This window comes from Armigeres subalbatus, chromosome 2 (genome assembly GCF_024139115.2).
Source record: "Armigeres subalbatus isolate Guangzhou_Male chromosome 2, GZ_Asu_2, whole genome shotgun sequence".
In the NCBI taxonomy this organism is placed as follows: domain Eukaryota; kingdom Metazoa; phylum Arthropoda; class Insecta; order Diptera; family Culicidae; genus Armigeres; species Armigeres subalbatus.
In genome coordinates, this window is record NC_085140.1 from 322,015,115 (window position 1) to 322,042,756 (window position 27,642).

The following is a 27,642-nucleotide window of genomic DNA, read 5'->3' on the forward strand; positions in this document are numbered from 1 at the left end:
TTACTTGTTTTGCACTCGAGTCGTTCAAATTATGATTCACTAGCCGTCGATAATGTTACGCCTGTGTAGGTGTTTGCTTTTATATCTGATATATAACAAACAGGCCATTCAATGGAAGTACGCCCTGAAAATGTATGGCCACACAGAATTTTATAATTGACTAATAGTGATAACTGCCTTTGATAAACCCCGTATCGCACACCCTTACGCACGTTGTTTGTGGGGTGAAAACAGAACTACTCGATAGTAAGCGCCTTTGGGGGAGGTGGGGGTAAGCGTTGATACCTCGCAACACTCGTCGTCTACGATTATCGATGCATGAAGTTTTTCCTTCAGTTTCTGATGATGTGCGCTTGGTAGGTAGGTAGGTTGGTCGGAAGGTATTTATACATTTTGGATTGGAAATTCAAACCACAGCACGGACGACGACGATGACAACGATCGAATGACACGAAGTGGGCGCAATAAATTCCCACAAACCACACGACCACAGCGAGCACAACTTTTTCTTCCCCGTCAGAGCCCAGCCAGGAAAAAACCACTCACCATGTTTGTCCTTTTCCGAAGGTTCGTGCGACCGCAGAAGTTGGGACAGTTTCCGAGTGTCTCCCTTGAAAACGCACTGATGCAGTGGGTACGGGCACTCGTCGTCGGACATTACTTTCGCCTGCTTCTGGTGGTGCAGATGAATGAAAACATTTTCCTACTGCAAAACAAAACTGCAACTCGTCGATGCACACATCTAGATAACGGGGGCCAGAGAAGGTGGTTCTAGCTTTGCTGCTTGAGGTTGTTTTTGGGATTGGGTTCTTGGTCTGTCTGTCTGAGACTGGTGGTGGCTGCCTGCGTGCGACTCTCCCAACTTACTCACTACTAGACACTATGAGGAAGGTAACCAAATGCCAATAGCCCAACATGGGTAGGCACTCTCACCGATTCGGTGCTTGATGGGACTTTTCTGGGACGAACAAGGTAGACGGGAAGGTGAAGGTCAGGGGAAAGCAACGCAGGTAGTTATCGAATGGATCAAAACTGAAGGAAATTTGAGGTTTGCCAGTGCGCACACTCGAACGTCGGTTTAGTGAGCAAGCTGTTTGCAGCAGGGGAATGTAATAATATTGTGTTCAAGTTTTGACGCAAGTAATATTAAGGTTTGATTAGACAGTTTGACATTTTGTTACAGTCCACTTAAGTGATGAACTTTGTACTTACTTAAAAATCACTATAATAAAGAATTAAAAAAAAAAGTTATACATAGTCCATACGGAAAATTCAAATATAAGAATCAAAGAATTTATTTGTAAAATTTGAAAAATGAGTATTGGGTACAATTTCAAGACTTTTTTTTTCTAGATTGTACATTAGAGCTTACATTTGCCAGCCACTTTCACTGCCCCGGGATTCGGGATGAATCGCATCCCGGGATTTTTCAATGTTTTACAATTTTTTTGATTTATTCAGGGATAGAGTTCATATTTCAAAAAGGCCAGATAACACAGAGTTCAAATTGAAGTTTAATTATTTTGAATCATTCATAAAGGAAGACTTTTTAAGCCCCCCTCTCACCATGTAAGATGTACCATGCGGCTCTTTGCAGGTGCAGTGTCAGCCCAAAGATAAACATAGAATCCTGAACTAGTTAACTCTTTTAATTTTCATTTAAATTTAACTTCGTAGCCCGGCACTGCCATAAATTAAGGAAGACGAATGACACTAAATAATGAGTTTGTTATTTATTTTGTTTTCTGGTTGCGTCTCACCAAGATGCGCATGCTTTGATGCAAGGAAAGGCGACGCTTTGGGCGTTTGATGATTAGAAGGTAAAATGCTAGATTGGTCGACTACTAGCGCCTCTTCCGGGAGAATCACCCGAAATAATTAATGAGCGATGAACTTGTTGGAAGTGTTACGTCTGTTTGTCTGTGACCGCTGTTTGTTTGTCACACCGCCTTGTGCTCTTGTACTGTGCGGTTCTTTTCTCTCTTTGCTGAAGGAAGCTTTCAATACTACCCGAAGCTATTTTAATTTCAACAGTGTTTCTTAGCACTATTTGTACTTACTGATCCCGTTACGATCTTTGCTTGGACCAGTGCCTTCGTTCTACGTTGGACCCGTTTGCGGAAGTAAAATTCCGACAAGCGGTGGTAATCCTGCAGGGACACCGTTCTGAAAAAAAACCTCTTAGAAGGTCACGTCTCCACGCTCAGCAATGAGCATTAATAAAAACAAGAATCGCTGAATTCTCCACTTCCTTCTAAGAAACAAGCTTTTAAGACCGTCCTTCCAAAGCGCGGAAAAATAGAAGGAAGCTGGAGACTTCAGATATTCATTCTAACTCTAACATTCAAAATAATGCTTCTCCTATCGAACTGAGCAATCAGTTCGATTTGATTCATGACGAAATTGTGCAAATCGAATCTACCTCTAGCCTCTAGTGATTCGATCCATGCAAAAAGGCAAAGGATTCCGCCAATTGTTGTATCTGTTGCCGAATTTTCTAGCTACAGCAATGAGATTTTGAGTAACCTTCAGCGGATCAAGGTTTCATTTCAGATTGCCATGAAGGGTGACTGCCGCGTTTTGCCGGGATCATTTGAAGATCGCAAACGTCTTCTTCAGTATTTAACTGAGAAGTGGCATAAATTCTTCACATACGACGACAAAACTGAGCGATTGTTCAAAGTCGTCTTGAAAGTTCTCCCCAGTGATGATAAACCACTGGATGAGATTAAAATTGAAAGTTCTCAATTACTTGGATTTTCATTAGTCCAAGTAATTAAGATGAAAAAGATATCTCGCTCTAAAACTTCTCAATAATTTTATTTAGTTCACTTTAACAAAAGGCAATTTTCGGATAGGAAATTGTCTCGACTTCCCTGGGCATACAATATCATCGTGTTAGCCTCATGATATACGAATGCAAAAATGGTAAACTGGCTTAGAAACCTCGCAGTTAATAACTGTGGAAGTGCTTAATGAACACTAAGCTGCGAGGCGTCCCAGTGTGGGGATGTAATTCTAATAAGAAGAAGAAGAACATTGCACATTTCAGTGATGCCCTCAAAGAAGTTTAACGATCATGACTAAAAATTCGCAACCTGTCTTAAAAGCGATTACTAATTATTGGGATGATTAATCAACATGCGGTTTTCACTGAGTGAAAGCTGTTGAGTATTCCTTTTAGCTATGTAAGTTTTCTTTTAACATGCGCCTGATGAGGAAGCGTAATTAACAGTATAATGAAAAAATAAATTTCCCCATACTAATTTGCATGATAACTTGAAACGGATTGTGCTAAATCAGTTTTAATCCAAATGAACTCAAATTTTCAGAGGACACTCAGAACATGGTAAAGAATCAGATGAGCACTGTCGAGCCAAATCGAATTTTTGAACCACCCTAGTAGCCATTTTGTTGGTTTTGCAAAACTACGCAAAACTTTGCAGTTTCTTCGGCGTCCATCGCAGGCGCAGGCATCATCGTCCCACGCCGACAGTCATCATCCATCGTGCGTCTCCACCAACACAGACGCTGCCGTCCTGCCACCATCCATCCACCCAGTTTCAGTGTTGTGTGCGGCGAGAACACCAACAATAGCGTGGTTCGTTTCGACCGCACCACCACCGGCGAGTGTCCATCGAGCCAGTGTGTGCTGCCAGAACTGTTAGCCGGCGACACAGCAGTGTGAACGCAAGTATTAACTTGAGCCTCCTCTCATTGTTTCCCTCTCTTCTCCATCTTATTGAAATAGTTTTTTTTCTTTTTTACTCGCCTTCCCCTCTGTTCCAAATCATTATTTTGTGTTTATGTTTTTTTTCTGTCCTTGTGATAATTGTTTAGTTTTAAAATAGATTGTGCCTCGCTGCAGCGGCGCATTTCGTGTCCGCAATGCGCGAAGGCGAAGATGGCGGGGGTACTTCGTATTCCATGTCTAATAATTCGTTGCATTCGGGTGTTCCAAACCAAAACGAAATGGACACCAGCAACGCTAAAATTTCCTCTACGAGCCCCCGTCCCAAGGTCTACCCTCACGACTCTAGTGGGCCGTATGTTGTTTTCTTTCGACCCAAAGGCAAACGTTTGAATATCAGCCAGATCAGCAAAGATCTGGAAAAGCGATTCTCATCTGTCATGACCATTGACATGGTTGGGTCCAGTAAACTTCGCGTCACGGTCAGTGATCGCAAACAGGCCAACGAGATTGCCACCTGTGAGCTTTTCACTCTCGAATATAAGGTCTATTTACCGTCAGCAGTTTGTGAGATCGCGGGGGTGGTGACGGAGGGAAGTATGACATGCGACGATTTGAAACAAGGTTTCGGTCGTTTCAAGAACGCTTCTTTGCCTCCTGTTGCGATACTGGATTTTAAGCAAATGTATTCGGTGTCGCATAAACCACGCTGTGCATCGTGCGGAGAGAAGCATGTGGATTGCACGTGCAAAACGCCACCGAAATGTGTCTATTGCAACGAAGGCCCTCCACATGCTCTTGAAGCTTGCCCGACATACATACAGCGTCGAATCCACCATAACGTTCTCTTCAGCAGCGTTCTCGATGTAGCTACGCCGAAATACTGAGGAAGGCTGCTTCACCAGTTGTTTCTGACACCATCTACTCGTCTCTTCCTTTAGACGGTCAAGGTAGCCTGACTTCGAAGTTGGAAATGGGGCCTTTGTTTTCAAAGGCTCAACGAGAAAACGAGTGAAACAAAGCCAGCATCCCTCGAAAAGCCTAGACAACAGCCTCAAAGAGAGCCCCATTCCAACATGGCGAAATCAAACGCAGGTGGAACTCAAAAACGTTCAACTTTTGTGGTTTCACATCAGGATGAAGGAGAGTTTCCACTGCTTCCGGGGACATCTAAAATCCCAGATACCCCAATTTTTGCGATTTCTCAGCCAGAAAGAGAGCATAGAGGGCGAGCACAACAACTTCCGAGCGCTCCAATGTTCACGCTTTCTGGCATCGTGGAGCTCATCCTCAACTTCTTCGATGCTTCCGACCCCGTGAAGAACATGGTCAAAACTGTTCTTTCTATTCTCCTCCTCCTTCTATTCTCCTCTCCTGAAGCAGCTGGCTTCAAAAATGCCCCTCCTCGAGTCATTCGTATCCTTCGATGACTAATTTCGTCGATAAGGCTCATATGATTTCGATTCTACAGTGGAATTGTCGAAGCATTCTTCCAAAATTAGATATTTTAAAATTTTTAGTTAACAAATTACAATGCGATGTTTTTGCTTTATGTGAAACATGGCTAACATCAGATGTAAACCTTCATTTTCCCGATTTTAACATCATTCGCCGCGATCGGGCAAATCGATATGGAGGGGTGCTTTTAGGGATCAAAAAACAGCACTCCTTCTATAGGGTCGATTTTGCTCCGATGTCAGGCACCGAAGCTGTCGCATGTCAGGTGACTATTCGAGGAAAAGACCTCAGTATCGCCTCGATATATTTTCCTCCAAACACCGCGATATCTCGTAGAGATCTCTCGCACATCTGCTCGGTTGTGCCCGAGCCACGGTTGCTCTTGGGAGATTTTAACTCCCACGGAACAGGCTGGGGGGAACTGTACGACGACAACCGTTCATCAATGATATACGACCTCTGCGACGACTTCAATATGTCAATTTTGAATACAGGAGAAGTTACACGAGTGGCTCCTCCAGCAAGAGATAGCCGTCTAGATCTTTCGAGCTCATTATCGTTGGACTGTACTTGGAAGGTGGTCCAAGATCCCCATGGTAGTGATCATTTGCCGATTGAAGTCTCGATTTCCAATGGACGTAATCAATCTATTTCTATCGACCTCTCATATGACCTCACGAAGCACATCGATTGGGAAAAATATGGGAAGGCCATCATTGATAGCGTACAGTCGATAGAAGCACTTCCCCCGCGAGAAGAATACGAGTTCGTATCCCAGTTGATCCTTGACAGCACTCTTCAGGCACAACGCCGGCCAGTGCCAGGAGCTTCGGTTCGTAGAAAACCACACAGTCCGTGGTGGGATGTCGAGTGCATACAACTTTATCGCAAGAAATCCGCTGCGTTTAAAGAATTTCGGAAACACGGTTCGATCGTACTTCACAAACGGTACATCGCGCTCGAGATCCAGTTCAAGAAACTGGTCAAAGTAAAGAAACGCGGATATTGGCGCACTTTTTGATGTAAACTACGTCTGAGGGGAAGACTCTGATACAGGGTGACCAACGGAAATTTCCAAATTCGAGACCGTCACGAAATTAGGATAGATTTCAAACGCTAATAGCTCCTTTATCTTTCAATGGATTTTCGAGATTTTATTATCAATCGAATCGGCAACTCTCCAGCAATTTTTATTGGAACTATTGATTATCAACGTAAAATCATTAAAAATTCAAAATCTTTTCCAATCCAGTAAAATTTCACAGTTTCATTACGACCGCCGTCTGCGGTTGGTTCTTGCGCTCTACTTTTGTGCGGTGATTCGCACAAAAAGTGCAAAATAGAACCACGGCAATGACCGCGGTCGGAGCAAAAAAGTAGTGTTTATGAAAAATTGCTAGGGGTCGTTCAATAATGATGTCACAGGTTTTAGGGGGGAGGGGGTTTAAGATTTTAAGACAGTACATATGCTTGGTATACAAAAAAGCGTGACAGATGGGGGAGGGGGGGTCTAGAAATCTCAAAAAGTAGTGGACGTCATAGTTGAATCGTCCCCTAGATGCTGGACATGTTCATGTAAGCAAGAGGTGAATATTAAAATTGATTGTCAACTTTAAACAAGGTTAGACTCTAACTTTTTTGACGGAAATTGAGTGAAATTTCTGTGGGATAGTAAGAAAGAGCAATGTAATTTTGCTCAGTCACTGAGTAGGTGAAAGTTAGCGTGTATCCTTCTATTTTGGCAGCATGGATTGGTGTCCGATCGAACATGATTTGCGGAAAAGCTACACATTACACGCGGCAAAACGTTTACCAAAAAAAACCTCGTTACCTCTTGAACCCATATTCAAGTAATTTGACTAAGCACGCACGCGCGGTTTGAAGTTTGTATGAGAATTACTAGGAAAACAGTAATTTTTTCGGAAAACCGTTTTGCAACGTTGGTCATTAATATCTAAAAATATATGAGTACGTTGGCAACATAGGAAACTTATCAAGTGAATAAATCGTCTTTATTACGAAACAATTCGCTTCTTGCATTTTTATTTTCTTTATAACTTTGCTTACGAAAATCCGATCGGTTCGCAACAACAATCGTCTTACAGATTTAGCAATATTCTATAATCTTCGCGTTGATTATATTTAGGGGGAGATCCTCCAGTGCCGGATACATAAGCCATTTAACAAAAAAAACTTTAACTATCCGGATTATGTTTCCTTTTACACCATACTAGCAGAACGTACCCTGCGTTGCTTGGGTTTTTACGTTCAACGTTCGAAATGTCATTTTTTGCATTGATTGCGAGCGACGCCGCACTCTAGATCATTTTTCGCGCATTAGGTTTTTGAGGTGTTTCAGTTCTGTGTGTAGCATAATGAACGTTCAGAATAACTATTCGATTAGATTTAGTGTGTTGTTCGGAATGATTCGTTTAACGGAAACATATACATATAAACTACTCAACAAACCACCGCTCAGGCAAATGTCTGCTCTAAACTGGAAATAAAATACGACCTCAGTTGTTTCTGAGACTTAGCCAAATCCAGACGTCTTTTTCTGCTTTCCGCATCACGCCTTCACCGCTTATCCTCTTTTGTATTTCTTCACCTCGTTCAGCGCGGAGACCGCATCGTGCTTTCGTGCTGTGCGGTTCTTTCTCTCTTTGCGGAAGGAAGTTTTTAATACTACCCGAAGCTATTTTAATTTCAACGGTGCTTCTTAGCGCTATTTGTACCCACTGATCCCGTTACGATCTTTGCAAGGACCCGTGCCTTCGTTTTACGTTGGACCCGTTTGCGGAAGTAAAATTCCGACAAGCGGTGGTAATCCTGCAGGGACACCGTTCTGGGAAAAACCTCTTAGAAGGTCACGTCTCCACGCTCAGCAATGAGTATTAACAAAAACAAGAGGAAGGGGAGTCTCTGAATTCTCCACTTCCTTCAAAGAAACAAGGTTTCAAAGACCGTCCTGCCCAAGCGCGGAAAAATAGAAGGAAGCTGGAGAATTCAGATATTCCTTCTAACTCTAATATCGGAAATAATTCTTCTCCAATCGAACTGAGCAATCAGTTCGATTTGATTAATGATGAATTGAGCAAATCGAATCTACCTCTAGCCCAGGTGATTCGATTCATGCGAAAAAGCAAAGGATTCCGCCAATTGTGGTATCTGTTGCCGAGTTTTCATGGCTTCCGGAATGAGATTTTGAGTAACCTTCAGGGGATCAAGGTTTCATTTCAGATTGCTAGGAAGGGTGACTGCCGCGTTTTGCCGGGATCCTTTGACGATCGCAAACGTCTTCTTCACTATTTAACTGAGAAGCGCCATAAATTCTTCACATACGACGACAAAACTGAGCGATTGTTCAAAGTCGTCTTGAAGGTCTCCCCAGTGATGACAAATCACTGGATGAGATTAAATTGAAATTTCTCAATTACTTGGATTTTCACCAGTCCAAGTAATTAAGATGAAAAAAGAAATCCCATTCTGGTACTTCCCAGAGGGCATTTCTCAAGAATTTTATTTAGTTCATTTTAACAAAAGCGAACTAAATAAAATGAAAAGTTTGGACAAAGCCCGTATTATATTCCCTCTCCGTGTTACAAGGGAACATTTCCCCAGGCCCGGGGGAAAATTCCAAAACCCCACCCAATGCCCTAAATGCCAAAAGGGGGGGCATGGAACCAAACAATGTCACAAGGGTGCTAAATGCATGATTTGTGGTGGAACCTCTCACGCCAAGGACGCATGTCCTGTGAGAGAAGATTCCAATAAATTTAAGTGCGCAAACTGTGGGGGCAATCATAAATCCAATTTCTGGGAATGCCCTTCACGCAAAAAAGTTTTGAATTCCGTGCAAAATTGATGACGGGAAATTCCAATCGGATCCCAGATTCGACGGGTAGAAATTTTCAAACGCTCAAATTTCAGAAATCGGTTACCGGTCGAGCAATTCATACCCACCACAATTCACAAACAAATTTTGCCTCTCGTCAACGGGTAGCAAGCACTTCAGTAAATTCCAATTTTTCCAATGTACCTACGTATGCAAACATCGCTGCTGGTAGACAAAATTTCTCTTCTCAAAATGAGGTTTATACCCATGTCCCAACGGAAAATAACGGTCATGTTGCCGATTCAGGTAGCATGACTGCTTCCGATTTTGATTTTTTAACTGAACAATTGCATCACATGATTGATGCAATGTTCAAAGCAAATACCATTCCTGAAGCTGTTCAGGTTGGTATAAAGTACACACAAAAAATTGTTATCGGACTCCGTTTCAATGGATCCAAATAATTGTGTGAAAGTTCTAAATTGGAATGCCCGCTCTCTAAAGGGTAAGGAAGATGAATTATTCAACTTCCTTTCAGTTCATAATGTGCATATTGCCATTATAACTGAAACGTATTTAAAACCAGGACTCTCCATTAAAAGAGATCCAAACTATTTTATCTACAGAAATGATCGTCTTGACAGCGCCTGTGGTGGGGTCGCCATTGTCATTAATAGACGTATCAAACATAAATTATTTTCTTCGTTTGAAACCAAAGTTTTTGAAACCTTGGGAGTTTCTGTTGAAACAAATTTTGGACAATTTTCCTTCATTGCAGCCTACTTGCCTTTTCAATGCAATGGGCAGCAAAAGAATTTGTTGAAAGCTGATCTTCAAATTCTGACTCGCAACAAATCAAAATTCTTCGTAATTGGTGACTTCAATGCCAAACACCGTTCATGGAATAATGCTCAAAGCAATTCCAATGGTAAAATTTTATTTGAAGATTGTTCTGCGGGATATTATACTATTCAATATCCCAATGGACCAACTTGTTTTTCTTCCAGTCGAAATCCTTCTACAATTGATTTAGTTTTAACGGATTCAAGTCAGCTGTGTGGCCAATTGGTAACTCATGCTGACTTTGACTCTGATCACCTTCCTGTGACATTTGAAATCTCACAAGAAGCCATTTATAATCCAATCAGCTCTACTTTTTAATTATCATAGAGCTGATTGGGATTTATATAAAACGTATATCGATAGGAATTTTGATGTTGATATTCCTCTCGATACCAAAAGTGATATTGATAATGCTCTCGTATCTTTGACAAATTTAATTGTCGAAGCCAGAGGCATTGCAATTCCGAAATGTGAAGTTAAATTCAACTCCATTATTATTGACGACGATCTTCAGCTACTGATCCGTCTTAAAAATGTGAGGCGAAGGCAATACCAAAGAACTCGCGATCCCGCGTTGAAAGTTTTTGGCGAGATTTGCAAAATGAAATTAAAAACGTTTCGCTATTCTGAGAAATACCAACTTTGAGAATAATGTCTCGAAGTTGGATCCCAGTTCGAAACCCTTTTGGAAATTTAAAAAAATTCTTAAAAAAACCTCAAAATCCAATTCCAGCGCTTAAAGAGGGAAATAAAATTTTATTAACAAATGGCGAAAAGGCTCAAAAACTTGCTCAGCAGTTCGAGAGTGCCCATAATTTTAGTCTAGGTCTCACTAGTCCAATTGAGGATCAGGTCACACGGAGCTTCGAAGACATTCTCAATCAAGAAAATGTTTTTTACCCTTCGTTGGGAACTAATTTGGATGAAGTGAGATCTATTACTAGAAAATTTAAAAATATGAAAGCCCCGGGTGATGATGGTATTTTCTACATACTTATCAAAAAACTTCCTGAGAGCTCTTTATCCTTTTGGTTAATTTATTTAACAAATGTTTTCAATTGGCATACTTTCCAGATAAATGGAAAAACGCCAAAGTTGTTCCAATTTTGAAGCCGGACAAAAATCCAGCTGATGCTTCTAGTTATCACCCAATCAGTTTGCTTTCTTCAATAAGCAAACTGTTTGAAAAGATTATTTTAAATAGAATGATGGTTCATATTAATGACAATTCTATTTTTGCTGATGAGCAATTTGGTTTTCGCCATGGGCATTCAACCACTCATCAGTTATTAAGAGTTACGAACTTAATTCGGCTCAACAAATCTGAAGGATATTCGACTGGAGTTGCTCTTCTTGATATAGAGAAAGCATTTGACAGTGTTTGGCATGAAGGTTTGATTGTAAAATTGATGAATTTTAATTTTCCTCTGTACATCATTAAACTGATCCAAAATTATTTATCAGATCGCTCACTGCAGGTAAACTATCAGAATACTAAATCTGATAGATTACCTGTAAGGGCTGGTGTCCCCCAAGGCAGCATACTGGGGCCCATATTGTATAACATTTTACTTCTGACTTACCTGATTTACCACCAGGGTGTCAAAATCTTTGTTTGCAGATGACACGGGCCTTTCAGCCAAAGGGCGAAGCCTTCGTGTCATTTGTAGTAGATTGCAAAAAGTTTGGATATTTTCTCCACTTACTTGCAAAAATGGAAAATTTCCCTGAATGCTTCCCAAAACTCAGCTTATAATTTTCCCACATAAGCCGAGAGCTTCTTATTTGAAACCTTCTAGCAGACATATTGTCACTATGAATGGGGTTCCAATTAATTGGTCTAGCGAAGCTAAATATTTAGGACTTCTGCTAGATCAAAAGATTTTAAAAATCACATTGAAGGCCTTCAAGCCAAATGTAACAAATATATTAAGTGCCTATATCCACTTTATAACAGAAAATCAAAACTTTGTCTTAAGAACAAACTTTTGATTTACAAACAAATTTTAGACCTGCCATGTTGTATGCTGAGCCAATATGGACTAGTTGTTGAAATACCAGAAAGAAGGCACTCCAGAGGATTCAAAATAAAATTTTGAAAATGATTCGGAAGTTGCCTCCGTGGTATATAATTTCTAATATTTCTAATATTGAGACATTGCAACAAATGTCCAATAAAATAATCTCAAATTTTAGACAAAAATCTTTGCAATCTTCTATCGCAACGATTGCGATTGGCTCCTTGAACTCTTAGTATAAATTAGGTTATGTTTAGTTTAAGTTCAAAACATTGTAATTCCTACATGGTTCAATTCAACCAGAGGAAAAATCCTAACTGCCAGAGGCAATTGAAATGTATTAATAATAACTAAAAGCGTAACATAGCAAATAAGGATGATAGTGTTAAGAAAACACGGAACACCTAGTCTAAGAGATGAATGCATGTATTAGATAATTAGCAAATAAAATTAGTTAAAAAAAAAAAAAAAAAAAAAAAAAAAAAAAAAACCTCGTTCAGCGCGCTTGAAATATTAAACCAAGTGGTGTTGATGTACTTATCAGTTTTCTCCAAACTCGCCCTAATATTGTATTTGGCAATTTTCCCAACTTTTCCTTTAAAATTTACTAAGCTTTTGCATATAGAAACACAGCTGATCCCAATACGAATCGATTAGTGAGGAAATCTCGCAAATCGGTCATCCTCTTCGTGAGTTATGTTGCCTCAAAAGAAGAATAGATAGAAGAAAGAAACACAAAATATAAGTAAGTATTGAATTGACCATTGATGATTCATACAAACATTTGATCATTTGAACACGTTTTTCGACGATGAATTTTGGTGAAAAATTTTACGATTCAGAAAAATGTCTCCTAGTACCGGACACTATTGCATCATGTTCAAATGTGACTAAGTTCCTGTTACATGAGTAAAGACATCATTCAGAATAGTAATATTATTCACGTGCTTTAAGTTGTGAATATTAAAAATTGTTAGTGGAGCTTATTTGATTCTTCAGCATTTTTTACATCCTAATCCAAATTCCCACCTTTTTCAATGTCCTCTTCAATTTTTGTTTCTGCTAATTTCTGTGACTTTCTTAGCAAGAAGAAACAATTGAATTAAAGTAAGTGTAACAAAACAGGTGTGAAGAATTTTTATTCAACTTCAAATTTTGTACAAAATTTATCACATGAAGATCTGATATTCCTTGCCGTTAGAAGCCTTTTCAATAGCTTCCTTTTGTACTTAATAAGATGAAGGAGGGACCTCTGCAAGTAGTGTCGTTTTAAAAAGTGTCCGGTATTGGGAGGTGTCCGGCGCTGGGAGATCTCACATACGGGGCGATTTCTATAGTAATTTCCATACAAACTTAAAACTGCTCGTACTCAGTTATATTATAACCAATTCAGTTGAATATTTAGGTGGTACACCAAAACAGCAAATGTTATCGTTCAAGCATAAGGGAGCGCAAAAGTCAAAATTTCAATCACTCTAGGCTCTAACCAGAATAATTATCTTATGATTTGTTTTACATAGTTTACGTCGGGCGGTCGTATCTTGTATATAACCCTTCTGATTTTTTTATCGCGCGAGACCTCAATGAGAACTCTGTGGACCGTCGGGAGAAGAATGCGCAACGCGTCGTCCATAAACGAAGATCGTGAAAGTTCGTCGCGGTGGATACTCGACTTCGCAAAGAAAGTTTGTCCGGATTCGGTACCGGTGATGCAAGAGCTACGTGATGCTTTTGCTGACAGGGATGAGATAGATCGTCCCTTTTCGATGGTCGAATTCTCATTTGCTCCCCTTTCATGTAAAAATTTCGCTCCAGGGATGGATAGAATCAGGTTCAATTTGCTTAAAAACCTCTCAGACGTCGCGAAGAGGCGCTTATTGAATTTGTTCTATCAGTTCATGGAGTCTAACATTGTTCCGGATGATTGGAGGCAAGTGAGAATGATAGCCATCCAAAAGCCCGGAAAACCTACGTCGGATTGTAATTCATATCGTCCTATCGCGATGCTGTCGTGTATTCGGAAGCTATTGGAGAAGATGATTCTCTTCCGGCTAAACAAATGGGTTGAATCGAATGGTTTGTTGTCAGATACACAATTTGGTTTTCGTAGGGGAAAGGGAACGAACGACTGTCTTGCGTTGCTTTCTTCAGAAATTCAGTTAACTTTCGCTAAAAAAGAGCAAATGGGCTCAGTGTTTTTGGACATTAAGGGGGCTTTTGATGCAGTTTGCGTCGATATCTTATCCGACAAACTCCACTCGTGTGGTTTTTCACCAATTTTGAACAACTATTTGTACAATTTGATGTCAGAGAAGCGCATGAGTTTTTCTCATGGTGACTCGGCAACTTCACGAATTAGCTACATGGGTCTCCCCCAGGGCTCATGTTTAAGCCCCCTTCTTTGCAATTTTTACGTCAGAGACATTGATGAATGTCTCATGCCAAATTGCTCGTTAAGGCAGCTTGCAGATGATTGTGTTGTATCCGGGGCCAACCGCAGTTGATCTGCAAGGACCGTAGCAAGATACTCTGGACAATTTGTCCGCTTGGGATACTATGAAGGTTATCGAATTCTCTCCGGAGAAAACTGAGATGGTAGTCTTTTCAAAAAAACATAAGTCGGAAATGTTCCCGCTCCATCTGATGGGTAAGACTATCACTCTTAGCATGTCTTCTAAATACCTCGGGGTCTAGTTCGACTCGAAATGCACCTTCGGGAAGCACATTGTGTATCTGACACAAAAATGCCATGAACGGATCAACTTCATGCGAACAATAACCGGAACTTGATGGGGAGCGCTTCCCTACCTCCTGACCACTTCTTCATCTTCACCGACAGTCTATAAGTTCCTTGGAGGCTTTTTGGTCAATGAAACCGGGAAAGCATTCAGCGTATCTTCTTAACGGGATACGGAAAGCATCGAGTGCTTTATCAAAACGGTCATTCACAATCACCATGGCTTGGATCCCTTCTCATTGCTCGATCCCGGGAAGTGAGAAAGCGGACTCTTTAGTTAAGGTGGGCGCCGTGGAAGGTGATATTTACGATCGGCAAATCACCTTCGATGATTTTTTCTCATTAGTTCGCCAGGAAATCTTGATCAGCTGGCAGCAAAAATGGACAAATGGGGAGCTGAGTAGACGGCTGTATTCAATTCGCCCACAGGTGTTGAAGCGTCCATGGTTAAAAAAAATTGAATATGGGACGACACTTCGTTCGAACCATGTGTCGTCTAATGTCCAATCACTACACTTTAAATGCACATCTTTTCAAAGTGGGGCTCTCGGGAGGAAATCTCTGTGTTTGTGGCGAGGATTATCAGGACATCGATCATGTCGTGTGGGCGTGCGAGGAGCATATTGGCCCCAAATCTGCGCTAACTGAATATCTCCGGGTCCGAGGAAAACAACCAAAGCCTATTAGGGAAGTGTTGTCGGGCCTTGATTTCGAATACATGTCCCTGTTCCACCAATTTTTGAAAGTTGCTGATGTAAGACTGTAACCTTTTGTCTGCCCTTCCTCTTGTCTGTTGTTCCCCATTACGAATGTCCTCCTCTTGTTGTCCATTTCAATGTCTGTCGTTAATCCCCTTCGTAAGTCTTCCTCTCGTTGTCTCCCAAAAAAATTTTTTTTAATCCCGTTACAGATGTGAAACATCGTGAAGAATGTCAAATTTGTGAGCATCAGCATCGTAATTACTTAAGGTTTTTGCATTGCGCGGCCGGTAATAAAGTTAATTAGTTCAGTGCGTGTTGGCTCTTGTTTCGGACGGCAGAACGATCGCGCGATTTACCGAAATTTTGTGTTTTGTTTTGTTTTTCCCTTAGGACGGTTCGTAAGTAAATTGATGAATATATTTTATAATTTTTACAGCATATACTGTTATTGACAAACGCTCTATATTGTCGAATAGAGCTCCCTATTATTCACCTTTCCCACTAACACAAATTTTCCTTCCCGAGACATCTATGAAGGTAGTATGGGTTCCCTGCATCTTCACTAGTAGATGTTGAACTAACATTCCTTCCCTTCCTTCCGTGATTGTAAGGACGTGGCCAGGTATACAACTGCTACTGTATAGGAAAAGGTACTAATCCCAAGTACCAATTTGCGACAATATACAGTAGATTGCTCAATTCAAGCTCTGTCTGGTGGGGGGGCGGGTGTCGCGGGAGAGGGTTCTCTTCGTCGACTTCCCCTCATTTTAATGAAAGTGACAGACAGGGAGTTTCTTTGCAGTTTATCACCTCAGAATGCAAGTTCGCATTGTTTTCTTTCGTTCTGAAGTGATAAACCACAGAGAGATCTGCTGCTTGTTACTTTTGTTTAAGGGAGGGGGGTCTTCTCTTGCGACATTCGCCCTTATTCTAGATGGAGCTTGAATTGAGCATTGTATAGCCACCCACGATTTGTACAATCACATATGCTATGCTATGCTATGCTATCAGCATCGTAATTACTTAAGTACCCTAAAATCCTTTCCTTTACTACTGTATAATTGTATTCCCTAACCTCGACCAAACCGCGAGTTTTTCGGTTCCCCAAAACTAACACTATGTATAAGAATCAAGAAAAGTATGTAAAACTAGGTTTTGGCTCCGTAATGGTTCACGGCAAATGAGCCTTCCAAATAAACGAAAGATTAAAAAAATTGTTACTACTTACAGTGATTTATATTGCTATTGAATTTGATAACATAAACGTCGGACCTGCAATGATTCGGCAAAACCGCTGACTGAAAAGTGAGTGATTCTAAAGTCATGAAACAGTAAACAATATTTCATTGAACACTTGTTACTCTAGGCATTAAAACAGGGATTACTAATTAATAAAACGCGGACGATATCAAAGAGATACAACAAAAAAGCTAAACGTAAGTGCCTATGCAAAATTGTAATAGAAACTAAAAAGAACTAATGCGAACGAATTACTTGTATGTAGGTATTTTTTAACTGAACCATTAAAGCTGTTAAAAAAAATGGAAACTTGTTGTAGTTCTCTCCTTTGTTGACTGGTCAGTCAGCGTTTCGACGAAAACATGCAGCTTAATTGTAGCATCGATTGGCGAAATCACGGAACGAGGAACTTGGATTGTAGCAAGAATGTGGAGCGTTGTGTGGAACAGTTATCGGCCTTTGAATCCCACTATGAGCCGGGCGTGGAGACTAAATCCTCTCACTGACGGCAAAGTGATTATCGCCAACAGGTGCTGAGGATTGAAGGTCTTCGGATTTCGGCTGATCAAAAATTCCCATCCAATCACTATCATTTGCTTGACTACCAAGTAAGTTTTTATTATTATTTATTTTCATTTACTTTTACATCTGACAATATATCTTTTACAATTGTTTTGTGTTGTGTTCTGCCTTCTTGTTCTGATGCAATTTTGTAGTAATCATATATCAATGATAATAATTACTTGCATAATAATAATATTAATAATAATCATAATAGTTTTGTGTGAGTGTGACTGTGTCTGTGTACTTGTCTGTACGTGTGTATGTGTTCTCTTCCATTAAACTCTAGCAATAGGTTAGCACTGAAGGAATACAGACTGAAGCGCACTCAAATTCTGATTCGCTCCTCCTTCAGCAGACAAAATCTAGCTGCTACCTGCACAGATCGTGAATTCTCATCTTGTAGTATGTTAAACAATATATGTATTATCAGCATTACATGTCAAGTTTATTTTTGTTCAAGTGTATACGTTCAATAACTCTCGTCGATCAACGTTGTAGTAGGATTGCACAGAAATAAGATTTAAAACTTAATAAAATGGGCTTTGGGGAAAAGATAAACGGAAAACATTCTTACGATAGGAACTTTTACATGGTTTTGAGTTGAGCACGTGTACGGTCAAAATCACCAACGACAAAGTTGGTCAAACGATCAACATGATGAGATTAAGCTACACGTGCGTTCATTGTTTTTATATTCAGAAAAAAAAATGCGAACTGTCAAACTTCAATTCCAACGTACGTGGTGACATGTTTACGATTCCTTTCGCTAACCGCGGCCCTTGGTTTTGAAGATTTTGACAGTTCCCAACGACACCATAAACAAAATCAACAAATGAATACGAAAAACAAATCAGGCTGGCCGTCTCCCAGCATCAGCCATTCAGGAACTTTGTATTAGTTTTTGGGTTATGTTTGTAAATGTATAAATGCAAATTTTGTGTAGTAATGTTTATCTCCTGACCATGGTGTGTGTTTGAGAAAAAACAACTAGTTTTAGGAAACAGAACCGTATTGTATTTTTGTTTGTTTTCAAGAGAACTGTCAACTGCGAGTATTTTGACTGTCTGATTTGGGAAGGGGACATCTGGTGGATACTAGCTGAAACATCGATTTAAGATATATATGAATATACCAGCTGTTGTGTTGTTTCTTCATTTCTATGTTATACGTAATAGTTGTGTAGGTTTTGCTCTTCCTCTTACCTTTCTTCTCGAGTGAGTAGCTATAATGAGTAACTTTAAAACTGTATAGTTTCTTCGCACGTCTGGTGTGCAATCATGTGTCATGTTCTAAAAATTTTTGCGAGGACAAAATTAAAGATTCATGATATGTCGAGTCTTTTCGTTTTTCTTCCTTTTTCGCTCATTAGGTTTTTTCTTGTTTTTTGTAGGAACAAAATTTGCTTAGGATCTGCTCAAGTTTTCGCTCAAAGTAATGCCTTAAGGTCTGAATATCTCTAAACTCTATTATTGTTGTTTACGCGAGTACATTGTTTTTCAGTGTTTTTCATTCTTATTTTTTAAATAGCCCAAAAGGATCGAACTCAACAATAGAAATTTGCCAATTTTAATGATTGTTTTGTCCAGAGTGCGACTTTGGGATTATTTCTAGTTTTAATCGATGCTTAAATGAAACTTAATCAGGACCGCATAATGAGTGCAGAATTCAAATTCAGAAACGAACTGCTACTAATTTTGGAGGAACAATTTCTGCGAGACACGAGCTTGAATGATGCCATTCATATTGTTTCTACATGATCGATTCTAAAACACTAAGATTAATAGTCTGGTCACCCGGCTGCATTTAACTGCTCGATTGGGTGACCATTTAGGAACTTTTATTTTTATCATACACCTTCTTATGCTCAAATATAAATATAAATGCTGGTTTGAATATTAGGAGTTTACAAAACTTGAAACCTTTTCCCTGTCGACTTCAGGAAAAAAGCTTGAGTTTTACCAAAGTCAATGGATGATTTAGGTTGATACCTCGCATTTTTTTCCATTCCTGTCACCTTCGTATAAACATTGCACGTTGAAAAGTACACTAAGCTGAACTAAATTGGTTAACTTCCATCTATGCACTCTTTTTTTGTGTTTTTATATTTTTATATTTTTTTGTAGGTTTTATGAGAATTTTATTTAAAATAAAGCTTTAAGCCAACTACATTAAGTATCATCAGTTAATACTAGGTGTTACTCTTTTCCATATTTAATATTATAGGATTACGCTTTCTACAACTTGGCATCTATGCACGAAATATTAGGATCTATTCCCAGTTCTAGATTTGAATCTGAATTCCGCCTCACTCGGTTCCATTTAACAATTCATACTGAAACTAAAAATTACACTTTGCCCTTACAAAACTTCCATCACTGTAATGCATTTGCATAAAATACAGTAATCCGTTTCTCAGTAATACAGTTTGCATCTCTAATCCGAATAATTTTACAATTACAAATCACCTCTCAAAAAACTATCGCATCATAATCGCGCTCAAGTTCCCGCCGACTCCGAGCTCGCAGTCCGGCCGCAGGCCCAAGTGGGAGCAAGCGAGGTGCAAAACTGATGCGCCCGTTGGGTTTCAGCAGTTCGTCCCAGGCCCCAAACCCACTGCCCCGCAACGCTGGCAACGAGGGACCGCTCCGGGATCGCAATACAGTGACGGCGATTCTCCGTTGAATGCCGCTGCGATGGAACAGTGCTGCCAGTGTGGGGGCGGTTGGAAAGTTGCTCATGGAATTTCGTACATCCACCCACCGAGGTCGCAGATCAGTCTCTTAAACTTTACAGTGATTCACTACCCAAGCATGGGCCGAGCTGGTCGGAACTTGCGTCGCTCCGGAGCCGTAACTTGTTTTTTTAATCCGTTGCACATCCAGTGTGGTTGGTTAGTTTATTTTCATTGTTTTGTTTTTGGTTTGTTAATCATTTTAGCGACCTAAGATTACAGTTACCATTAGTACACTCTCGTTTATAACGTATATTTTTATCTATGTTTTAGAGTAGGAACTTAATTGTTGCATTTTTCTTCTTCTTCTGCTTCGTCTTTGCGTTTTTCTTATTCGCATTTCCAGCATCGTCTTTCCGATGCTCGGTTGCATTTGTTTGCGCATTCTACAAATGGTTTGATTTCAAGCCCTTTCTTTTGATCCGTGCCTTTTTTATGTGTCGAAGGGTAGTCCAATTCGGCATGCAGTTCGTAGTCTTGACGGTGTGCAGGAGTGGAGATGCTATGAAGGTCATGGACATGGTTGATGATCGTAGAAGGTTGAATAATGCTTTTCTACTGTAGGCTGCTAGCTGTTTGTAAATTGTCGTGGCAAATCTAAAAATAGAGAGAAATTATTATATTAGTACTTTGCTGCGATAAATTTATTTATTTGAAAAAGAAACACATTACACCTAACCGATGATTGTTAGATTTTTTTAACCATTCTGTATAAGAACCTACAACCCTATCTAAGAACTGGGTGTGTGCGAAAATGCTAGATTCTTATACAAAATATTTAATCTTGTATGAGACCCTACCAGGGTTTGAAGAAATCGCTCTCATTAGATAACGAACAACGATGAAAGAAAGGCAAAAACTGTTTAGAATTGCCTGGAATTACTACAAGCCATGAAAACAAGTTGATCGAACCTGTATGCAAGTGCGGAAAAAAGCATCCACCGAGAAGTGATAATAAAACCAAAACGCATTGTTCTACACGCCCGTTTCAATCAGCAGAACTGAGTAAAATTGTATTACCGTCTCTTTTTCTCACGGAAATCTTACACGCTTTTCCTGAAAAATGGTACTACTCAATTTTTGAATAATTCCACTTTTTAAGAAAAATGAGAAAAAAAGAGACGACAATACAACTTTGCTCAGTCACTGAGTGGTTTTGGGCTGAGCGGCCATCACATTGAACTTTTGTAGTACACCCGTGTCATTTGTTTAGTGCATGTATTTCTGCTCCATTTCTATTGAGATGAATTTCCGAAGGAATTCCCGGGGGGATTCCTAGAGAGAGACCTGAAGGGATTCCTGCATGAAGTCTCGGAAGGATTCCTCGAGGAAGCTTTGAAAGGATTTCTGGCGGAAGTCCTGGGAAGATTGTTGGAGGAAGTCTCATAGGGTTTCCTGTAGAAAGTTGTTGGTCTCATTTTTAGGATCAATTAAAATATTTACACCCAACCAGCGACTGTTTCTAACAATTCTGTATAAGGACCTACCGAAACCTGTATAAGAACTGGGCATATGCGAAATTGTTAGATTCTTATACAAAAAAAGTAAGCTCACAAACAATTATTTTAGGAAAAATTTGCGGGTTCTGATGATGCATTTCAACTTGTTTGACACAGCTTTGCGAGAAAAAAATATGAACTTTAGCACAAAATGAGCTACACGCCTGTTGTATACTACTCAGTTCCCGTAATGCTGGGTTGACATCTTTACGTGGTGCATTACGAAGTAAGATCTACAACACTGTGCTCTAGCTCTTCCTATTCTTGTTGCTTTTAGGTGACCCACCTTTTTCTCCTTTTGGATGGAGTCAATGAAATAAATTATAAAAACGAAACTCAATCTTAGGCTGGCTTCGAAGCCGACGACGCATTCTCTAGGAATTCTTGTGGGACTTCTTGCAGGAATCCCTTTGGAACATTCTCCAGCAATCGATTTAGGACATCTTCCAGGACCCTCTCTAGGAATCCCTCCGGGAATTTATGCAGGAATTGCTCCGGAGATTCCTCCGAAAATTCCTTCACAGATTCTTCCAGGTATTCCTCCGGAGATCCTTCTGTAATTTTTTTCAGTAATCCCTTTCGGAGGAATCTCCGAGAACCTTTCTACAGGAAATTCTCCGGGACTTCCTCCAGGAATTCTTTCAGTGCTTCCTTCAGGAATCCCTCCAGGACTTTCTCCAACAATCGCTCCAGAAATCCCTCCGCGACTTCCTCCAGAAATTCCTCCGCGACTTCCTCCAGGAATCCCTCCGTGACTTTCTCCGGCAATCCTTCCTGTAATTTGTTCAAGAATTCTTCCAGGACAACTGGATCTCAAACAACGAGCTCCATCGTCGTTGTCACCAGAGGCCGATAGCAACAGAAATTCGGGATCGGAAGTGGGGCTGGGTCGGCCACACTCTACGTAGGAGCGGAAACGAAATCTGTAAACAAGCATTAGACTGGAACCCTGCGGGACATCGCAGCAGAGGCAGACCCAGAGGCTCATGGCGGCGAAGCCTCAATAAAGAAATAAAAGAAGTCGACCGAAATCTAACCTGGCAACAGGTTAAAGCGATAGCCGGGCAACGCTCAGGATGGAGATCCTTCAAGTCGACCCTTTGCACCAAAGGAGGTGTACAGAATCCATAAGTAAGTAAGTCCAGGCATCCTTACTGGACTTCATGCAGGAATCCCTTCAGGACATTCTCCAGCAATCGCTCCAGGACTTCCTCCAGGAATCCCTCTAGGACGCTCTCACAGGAGTCACTAAGGGAATTTTTCCAGGAATTCCTCCGAATTTTTTTCTTTATTTAAGTGATTTTTTAATTTAAAAAATTATGTTCAACACTGAATTCCTCCGGAGATTCCTCTAAGAATTCCTCTGGAAATTCCTCCAGAAATTCTTTCAGGAATTTCTTCGGGAATTTCTCCGAGGAATCTCCAGAGAAATTCTTAGAGGAATTTTCGGAGGAATGACTGGAAAAATTCCCGGCGAGATTCTTGGAGGAAGTCCGGTAGGAATTTCTGAAGGAAGTACCGTAGGGATTTCTGGAAGAATTCCCATAGGAATTCTTGGAGGAAGTCCTGGAGGAATTCGTGAAGAAAGTCCAGCAGGAACTCCTGTAGCAAGTCCTGGAGGTATTTCTGGAGGAAGTCTGGGAAAGATTCCTGGAGGAAGTCCCTGAACGATTGCTGGAGACAGTCTCGGAGAGATTCCTGAAGGAAGTCCCGGAAAGATTCCTGAGGAAGCTACGGAAGGATTCCTGGCGGAAGTCACGTAGGGAATCTGGAAGGTTGTCCGGTAGGATTCTCGAATGAAATCCCTTAGAGGCTTCTGAAGAAGGTCCCGTAAGGATTCCTGAAGGAGGTCCCATAGGGATTCCAGGAAGAAGACCCTAGTAACTCTTGGAGGAACTCCCGGAGGGATTTTCGGAGGAAGTCCAGGAGGATTCCTGAAAGATGTTCAGGAAGAATTCCTGAAAGACGTCTCTTAGGAATTCTTGGATGAAGTTGGGTAAGATTTTCTGGAGGAAGTGCCGTCAGGATTCTTGGAAGAAGTCCCGTTGGAACTTTTAAAGGAAGGAGGGTTCTCTGGAGGAAGTCCCGTAGGATTCTTGGAAGAAGTTTTGGAGGGATTCTTGAAAGAAGTCTTGGAGGGATTATTTGAAGAAGTCTTGGAGGGATTCCTGGAGGAAGTCCCGGAGGGATTCCTGGAGGAAGTCCCGGAGGGATTCCTGGAGGAAGTCCCGGAGGGATTCCTGGAGGAAGTCCCGGAGGGATTCCTGGAGGAAGTCCCGGAGGGATTCCTGGAGGAAGTCCCGGAGGGATTCCTGGAGGAAGTCCCGAAAGGGATTCCTGGAGGAAGTCCCGAAGGGATTCCTGGAGGAAGTCCCGAAGGGATTCCTGGAGGAAGTTCCGAAAAGATTGCTGGAGGAAGTCCCGAAGGGATTCGTGGAGGAAGTCCAGAAGGGATTCCTGGAGGAAGTCCCGGACGGATTTACTTACTTACTTATGGATCCTGTACACCTCCGGTGGTGCAAAGGGCCGACTTGAAAGATCTCCATCCTGAGCGATGCCCGGCTATCGCTTTAACCTGTTGCCAGGTTAGATTTCGGTCGACTTCTTTTATTTCTTTATTGAGGCTTCGCCGCCATGAGCCTCTGGGTCTGCCTCTGCTGCGATGTCCCGCTGGGTTTCCAGTCTAATGCTTGCTTACAGATTTCGTTTCCGCCCTACGTAGAGTGTGGCCGACCCAGCCCCACTTCCGATCCCGAATTTCTGTTGCTATCGGCCTCTGGTGACAACGACGATGGAGCTCGTTGTTTGAGATCCAGTTGTGAGGCCACCAGGCCCGAATTATATACCGCAGGCATCTGTTAATGAACACCTGCAGCCGTTGAGTGTTCTCCACTGATACACACCATGTTTCGCTAGCGTATAACAGCACAGATTTCACGTTAGAGTTGAAAATTCGTATTTTGGTGCGTTCACTTATCTGCCTGTTTTTCCAGATATTTCTTAAACTCGCAAAGGCAGCCCTTGCTTTCTTGATCCGTGCGCCTATGTCGATCTTGGTACCGCCGTCTGACGCCATTTGGCTACCAAGATATTGGAAGCTTTCAACATTCTCCACTGGTTGCCCGGCTACTGTGAAACTGGAAGGAGTCACCGTGTTCACATCCAACGATTTGGTTTGTTGACGTTGATGACTAAACCTGCCGAGGAGGAGCGATCGGCAAGGTCGTTGCGCTTACTTTGCATATCAGAGCGCCGTTGCGCGAGTAGTGCAACGTCATCCGCCAATTCGAAGTCGTTTAGGTGCTCCATGGTTAAAGGCTGCCATAACAGCCCGCGGTTTGTTTCACGGTCAATCACATCTACCAGAATCTCATCGATTACGATGAGGAACAGTAACGGTGATAGAATACATCCTTGCCTCACACCAGCTACGACCCGGATAGGGTCGGACAGGACTTCATTGTGCAGCACTCTACATGAAAAGGCCTCGTACTGTGCTTCGATGAGGCCGATGATTATCTCAGAAACCCCCTTGCGTCTCGGGGCGCCCCACATATTCTCGTGATTGAGACGGTCGAAAGCTTTTTCGTAGTAAATGAATACCAAGTAAAGGGACTCTTTGAATTCGTTGATCTGCTCCAGAATGATGCGGAGCGTGACAATATAGTCCACACAGGGTCTTCCGGCACGGAATCCGGCTTGCTGCCGCCGGAGAGTCGCATCGATCTTCTCCTGAATCCGGGCTTGGATAATTTTGCACAGAACTTTGAGAACGGTACACAGCACCATAATGCCTCGCCAGTTATCGCATACAGTCAGGTCACCTTTTTGGGCACCTTCACTATGATACCTTGCATCCAGTCGACCGGGAAAGTTGCGGTGTCCCAGATATTACGAAATAAACGATGCAGTAGTTGAGCGGATGTCATGGGGTCAGCTTTGAGCATCTCGGCTGATATGCGGTCGACCCCTGGGGCTTTATTCGATTTCATGCTTTGGATGGCTGTTTGAATCTCTAGCAGTGATGGAGCTTCGGTATTGACGCGTGTTATACGTCGGATCCTAGGCAGGTCATGCCGAGGTGGTGATGGTCTGGCTGGCACTTGAAAAAGTTGTTCGAAGTGCTCGAACCAGCGTTTCAGCTGGTCAGTTGGGTCGGTCAATAACTGATCATTCGCGTCTTTCACAGGCATCGTTGCATTCATCTTCGCCCCGCTTAAGCGTCGTGAGATATCGTAGAGGAGGCGAATGTCCCCGGTTGCGGCGGCTCTCTCTCCTTCGTCGGCCAGAGAGTCTGCCACGCTCGCTTGTCCCGTCGACATGAGCGTTTTACTTCCTTCTCAAGAGCCGCGTATCGTTGACGGGCTAAGACTTTGGCTCCTCTAGTTTTCGATCGCTCTATCGCGGCTTTGGCTTCTCTTCGCTCCTCTATCTTTCTCCAGGTCTCATCGGTGATCCATTGTTTTCTCTGGGTGCGTAGTTCGCCCAGATTGTTCTCGCTGGTGGTGATGAAGGCATTCTTGATGGCGGTCCATTGGTCTTCCACGCTGCCACCTTCCGGAATATCTGCAGCACGCGTCTCCAGTTCTTCAACGAAGGACCGTTTCACCGTGGCATCTTCCAGTCGGCGTGTGTTGAATCGTCGTCCAACTCTTTCCTCCTGCCGACGAATCCGCGCAATGCGCAGGCGTATTTCGCCGATGTGGAGGTGATGATCAGACGCGATATCGGCACTACGTTTATTCCGTACATCAAGAAGGCTCCGTTTCCATTTTCGGCTGATGCAGATGTGGTCGATTTGATTTTCTGTAAAGCCGTCACGGGAGACCCACGTGACCTTGTGAACCGGTCGATGAGGAAGAGCGATCCCCGATCATCATGTCGTTATTTCCACAAAATTCTGCGAACAGCTCTCCGTTTTTGCTCATTTTTCCGAGACCATGGCGTCCCATAATGCGCTCATGGTTCGAGTTGTCGGATCCGATCTTCGCATTGAAGTCGCCCAAACAGATCTTGATATCACCCTTCGGAATTCTATCTACGACGGCATTGAGTATTTCTCTTTGTCTTGCAGATCGGCAGCATCGGTTGGCGCATAACATTGGATTATAGTAAGGTTTCGGACCCGTGTTCTAAATCTGGCAACGATTATCCTTTCACTTATAGGTTCCCACTTCATAAGTGCAGAGTGTGCCTGAGCGCTTAGTAGGAAGCCAACTCCGCGATGCCGGGGAGCGTGTTCACCTCGTAAACCAGAGTATAGCAGAACTTGTCCCGACGGCGTTCTGTGTTCTCCAAAGTTTGGCCAACGGACTTCACTCAGTTCCAGGATCTCAAGCTTCATGCGGCGTGCCTCATTGGCAAGTTGTGCCAATTTACCCTGCTGGGCTAGGGTTAAAACGTTCCATGTTCCTATTCGTGTCCGTTGTTTCGCGCTAAGAGTCGTCGCCGTAAAATCAGTCCGTATTCTTTCATTATCGGATTCTCGAACAAATTGATGTTTCCAGGAACAGTAGGTTGTTGGCCCAAGGTTCCCTATCCACCGGGATGGGGCTGCCAGCTTAGGTATAGCGTCCGGGGAATAGCATTTCATACTCAGTCGCTGGATTCCAGAACAGACGCTGTTGGAGCCGCACCTCCGTGGTGGACAGACGCTCGATCAGTCGGGTCAAATTTGGTTAAAGTCCCACCCAACACCAGGACTAGGCTAGTGCGCTTTGAGCGGCACACGGTCGCTTTGATAGGGCCTGCTTGGGGACACATGCAGCTTTTTATAGAAGTTCAACAGAGCCCACTGTCGAACCCCACCCCATCCTAGGCAGACCCCACAGTACGCACCCTCTCACTCTAGCTGATGTCAGAAGGACAACAGTGCCCAAGCTGCACTACCAGCTAAGTACGCAACCCTTAGCTGGCGGTCAATTGTCATCGGAAGACCCGTGGAAGCGTGAGTATTGGAACTTGTGAGGACCAGAGCTATGTTAGGCGCCCCTTCCCGGATGTCAACTCACCATTTCGCAGCCCTCCCGGACGGATTCCCGGAGAAAATCCCAGAGGGATTCCTTGAGGAAGTCCCGGAGGGATTCCTGGAGTAAGTCTCCGAGTGATTCCTGGAGGGATTCCTGGAGGAAGCCCCGGAGGGATTCCTGGAGGAAGCCCCGGAGGGATTCCTGGAGGAAGCCCCGGAGGGATTCCTGGAGGAAGCCCCGGAGGGATTCCTGGAGGAAGCCCCGGAGGGATTCCTGCAGGAAGCCCCGGAGGGATTCGTGGAGGAAGCCCCGGAGGGATTCGTGGAGGAAGTCCCGGAAGTCTTCGAAGAGGTTTGA

At 42.3% G+C, this 27,642-nt stretch overlaps 1 protein-coding gene and 1 long non-coding RNA gene across 3 annotated transcripts in view; both read right to left on the reverse strand.

The window, feature by feature from the left end:
• LOC134212677 (ankyrin repeat domain-containing protein 13C) overlaps positions 1 to 964 on the reverse strand; it is a 55,062-nt gene extending 54,098 nt beyond the window's left edge. The window contains exon 1 of one of the 2 annotated variants that reach the window (XM_062690731.1): positions 547 to 964. In XM_062690731.1, the coding sequence (XP_062546715.1) occupies positions 547 to 658 (112 nt within the window). In that variant the 5' untranslated portion in view covers positions 659 to 964. The remainder of the gene's footprint in view (positions 1 to 546) is intronic. The other variant, XM_062690732.1, reaches the window with a different exon arrangement.
• Positions 965 to 17,105: 16,141 nt separating this feature from the next.
• Positions 17,106 to 27,642, reverse strand: part of LOC134212678 (uncharacterized) — a 296,428-nt gene continuing 285,891 nt past the window's right edge. Inside the window, exon 4 of the long non-coding RNA XR_009979323.1 lies at positions 17,106 to 20,414. This is a non-coding gene — a long non-coding RNA (uncharacterized LOC134212678). The remainder of the gene's footprint in view (positions 20,415 to 27,642) is intronic.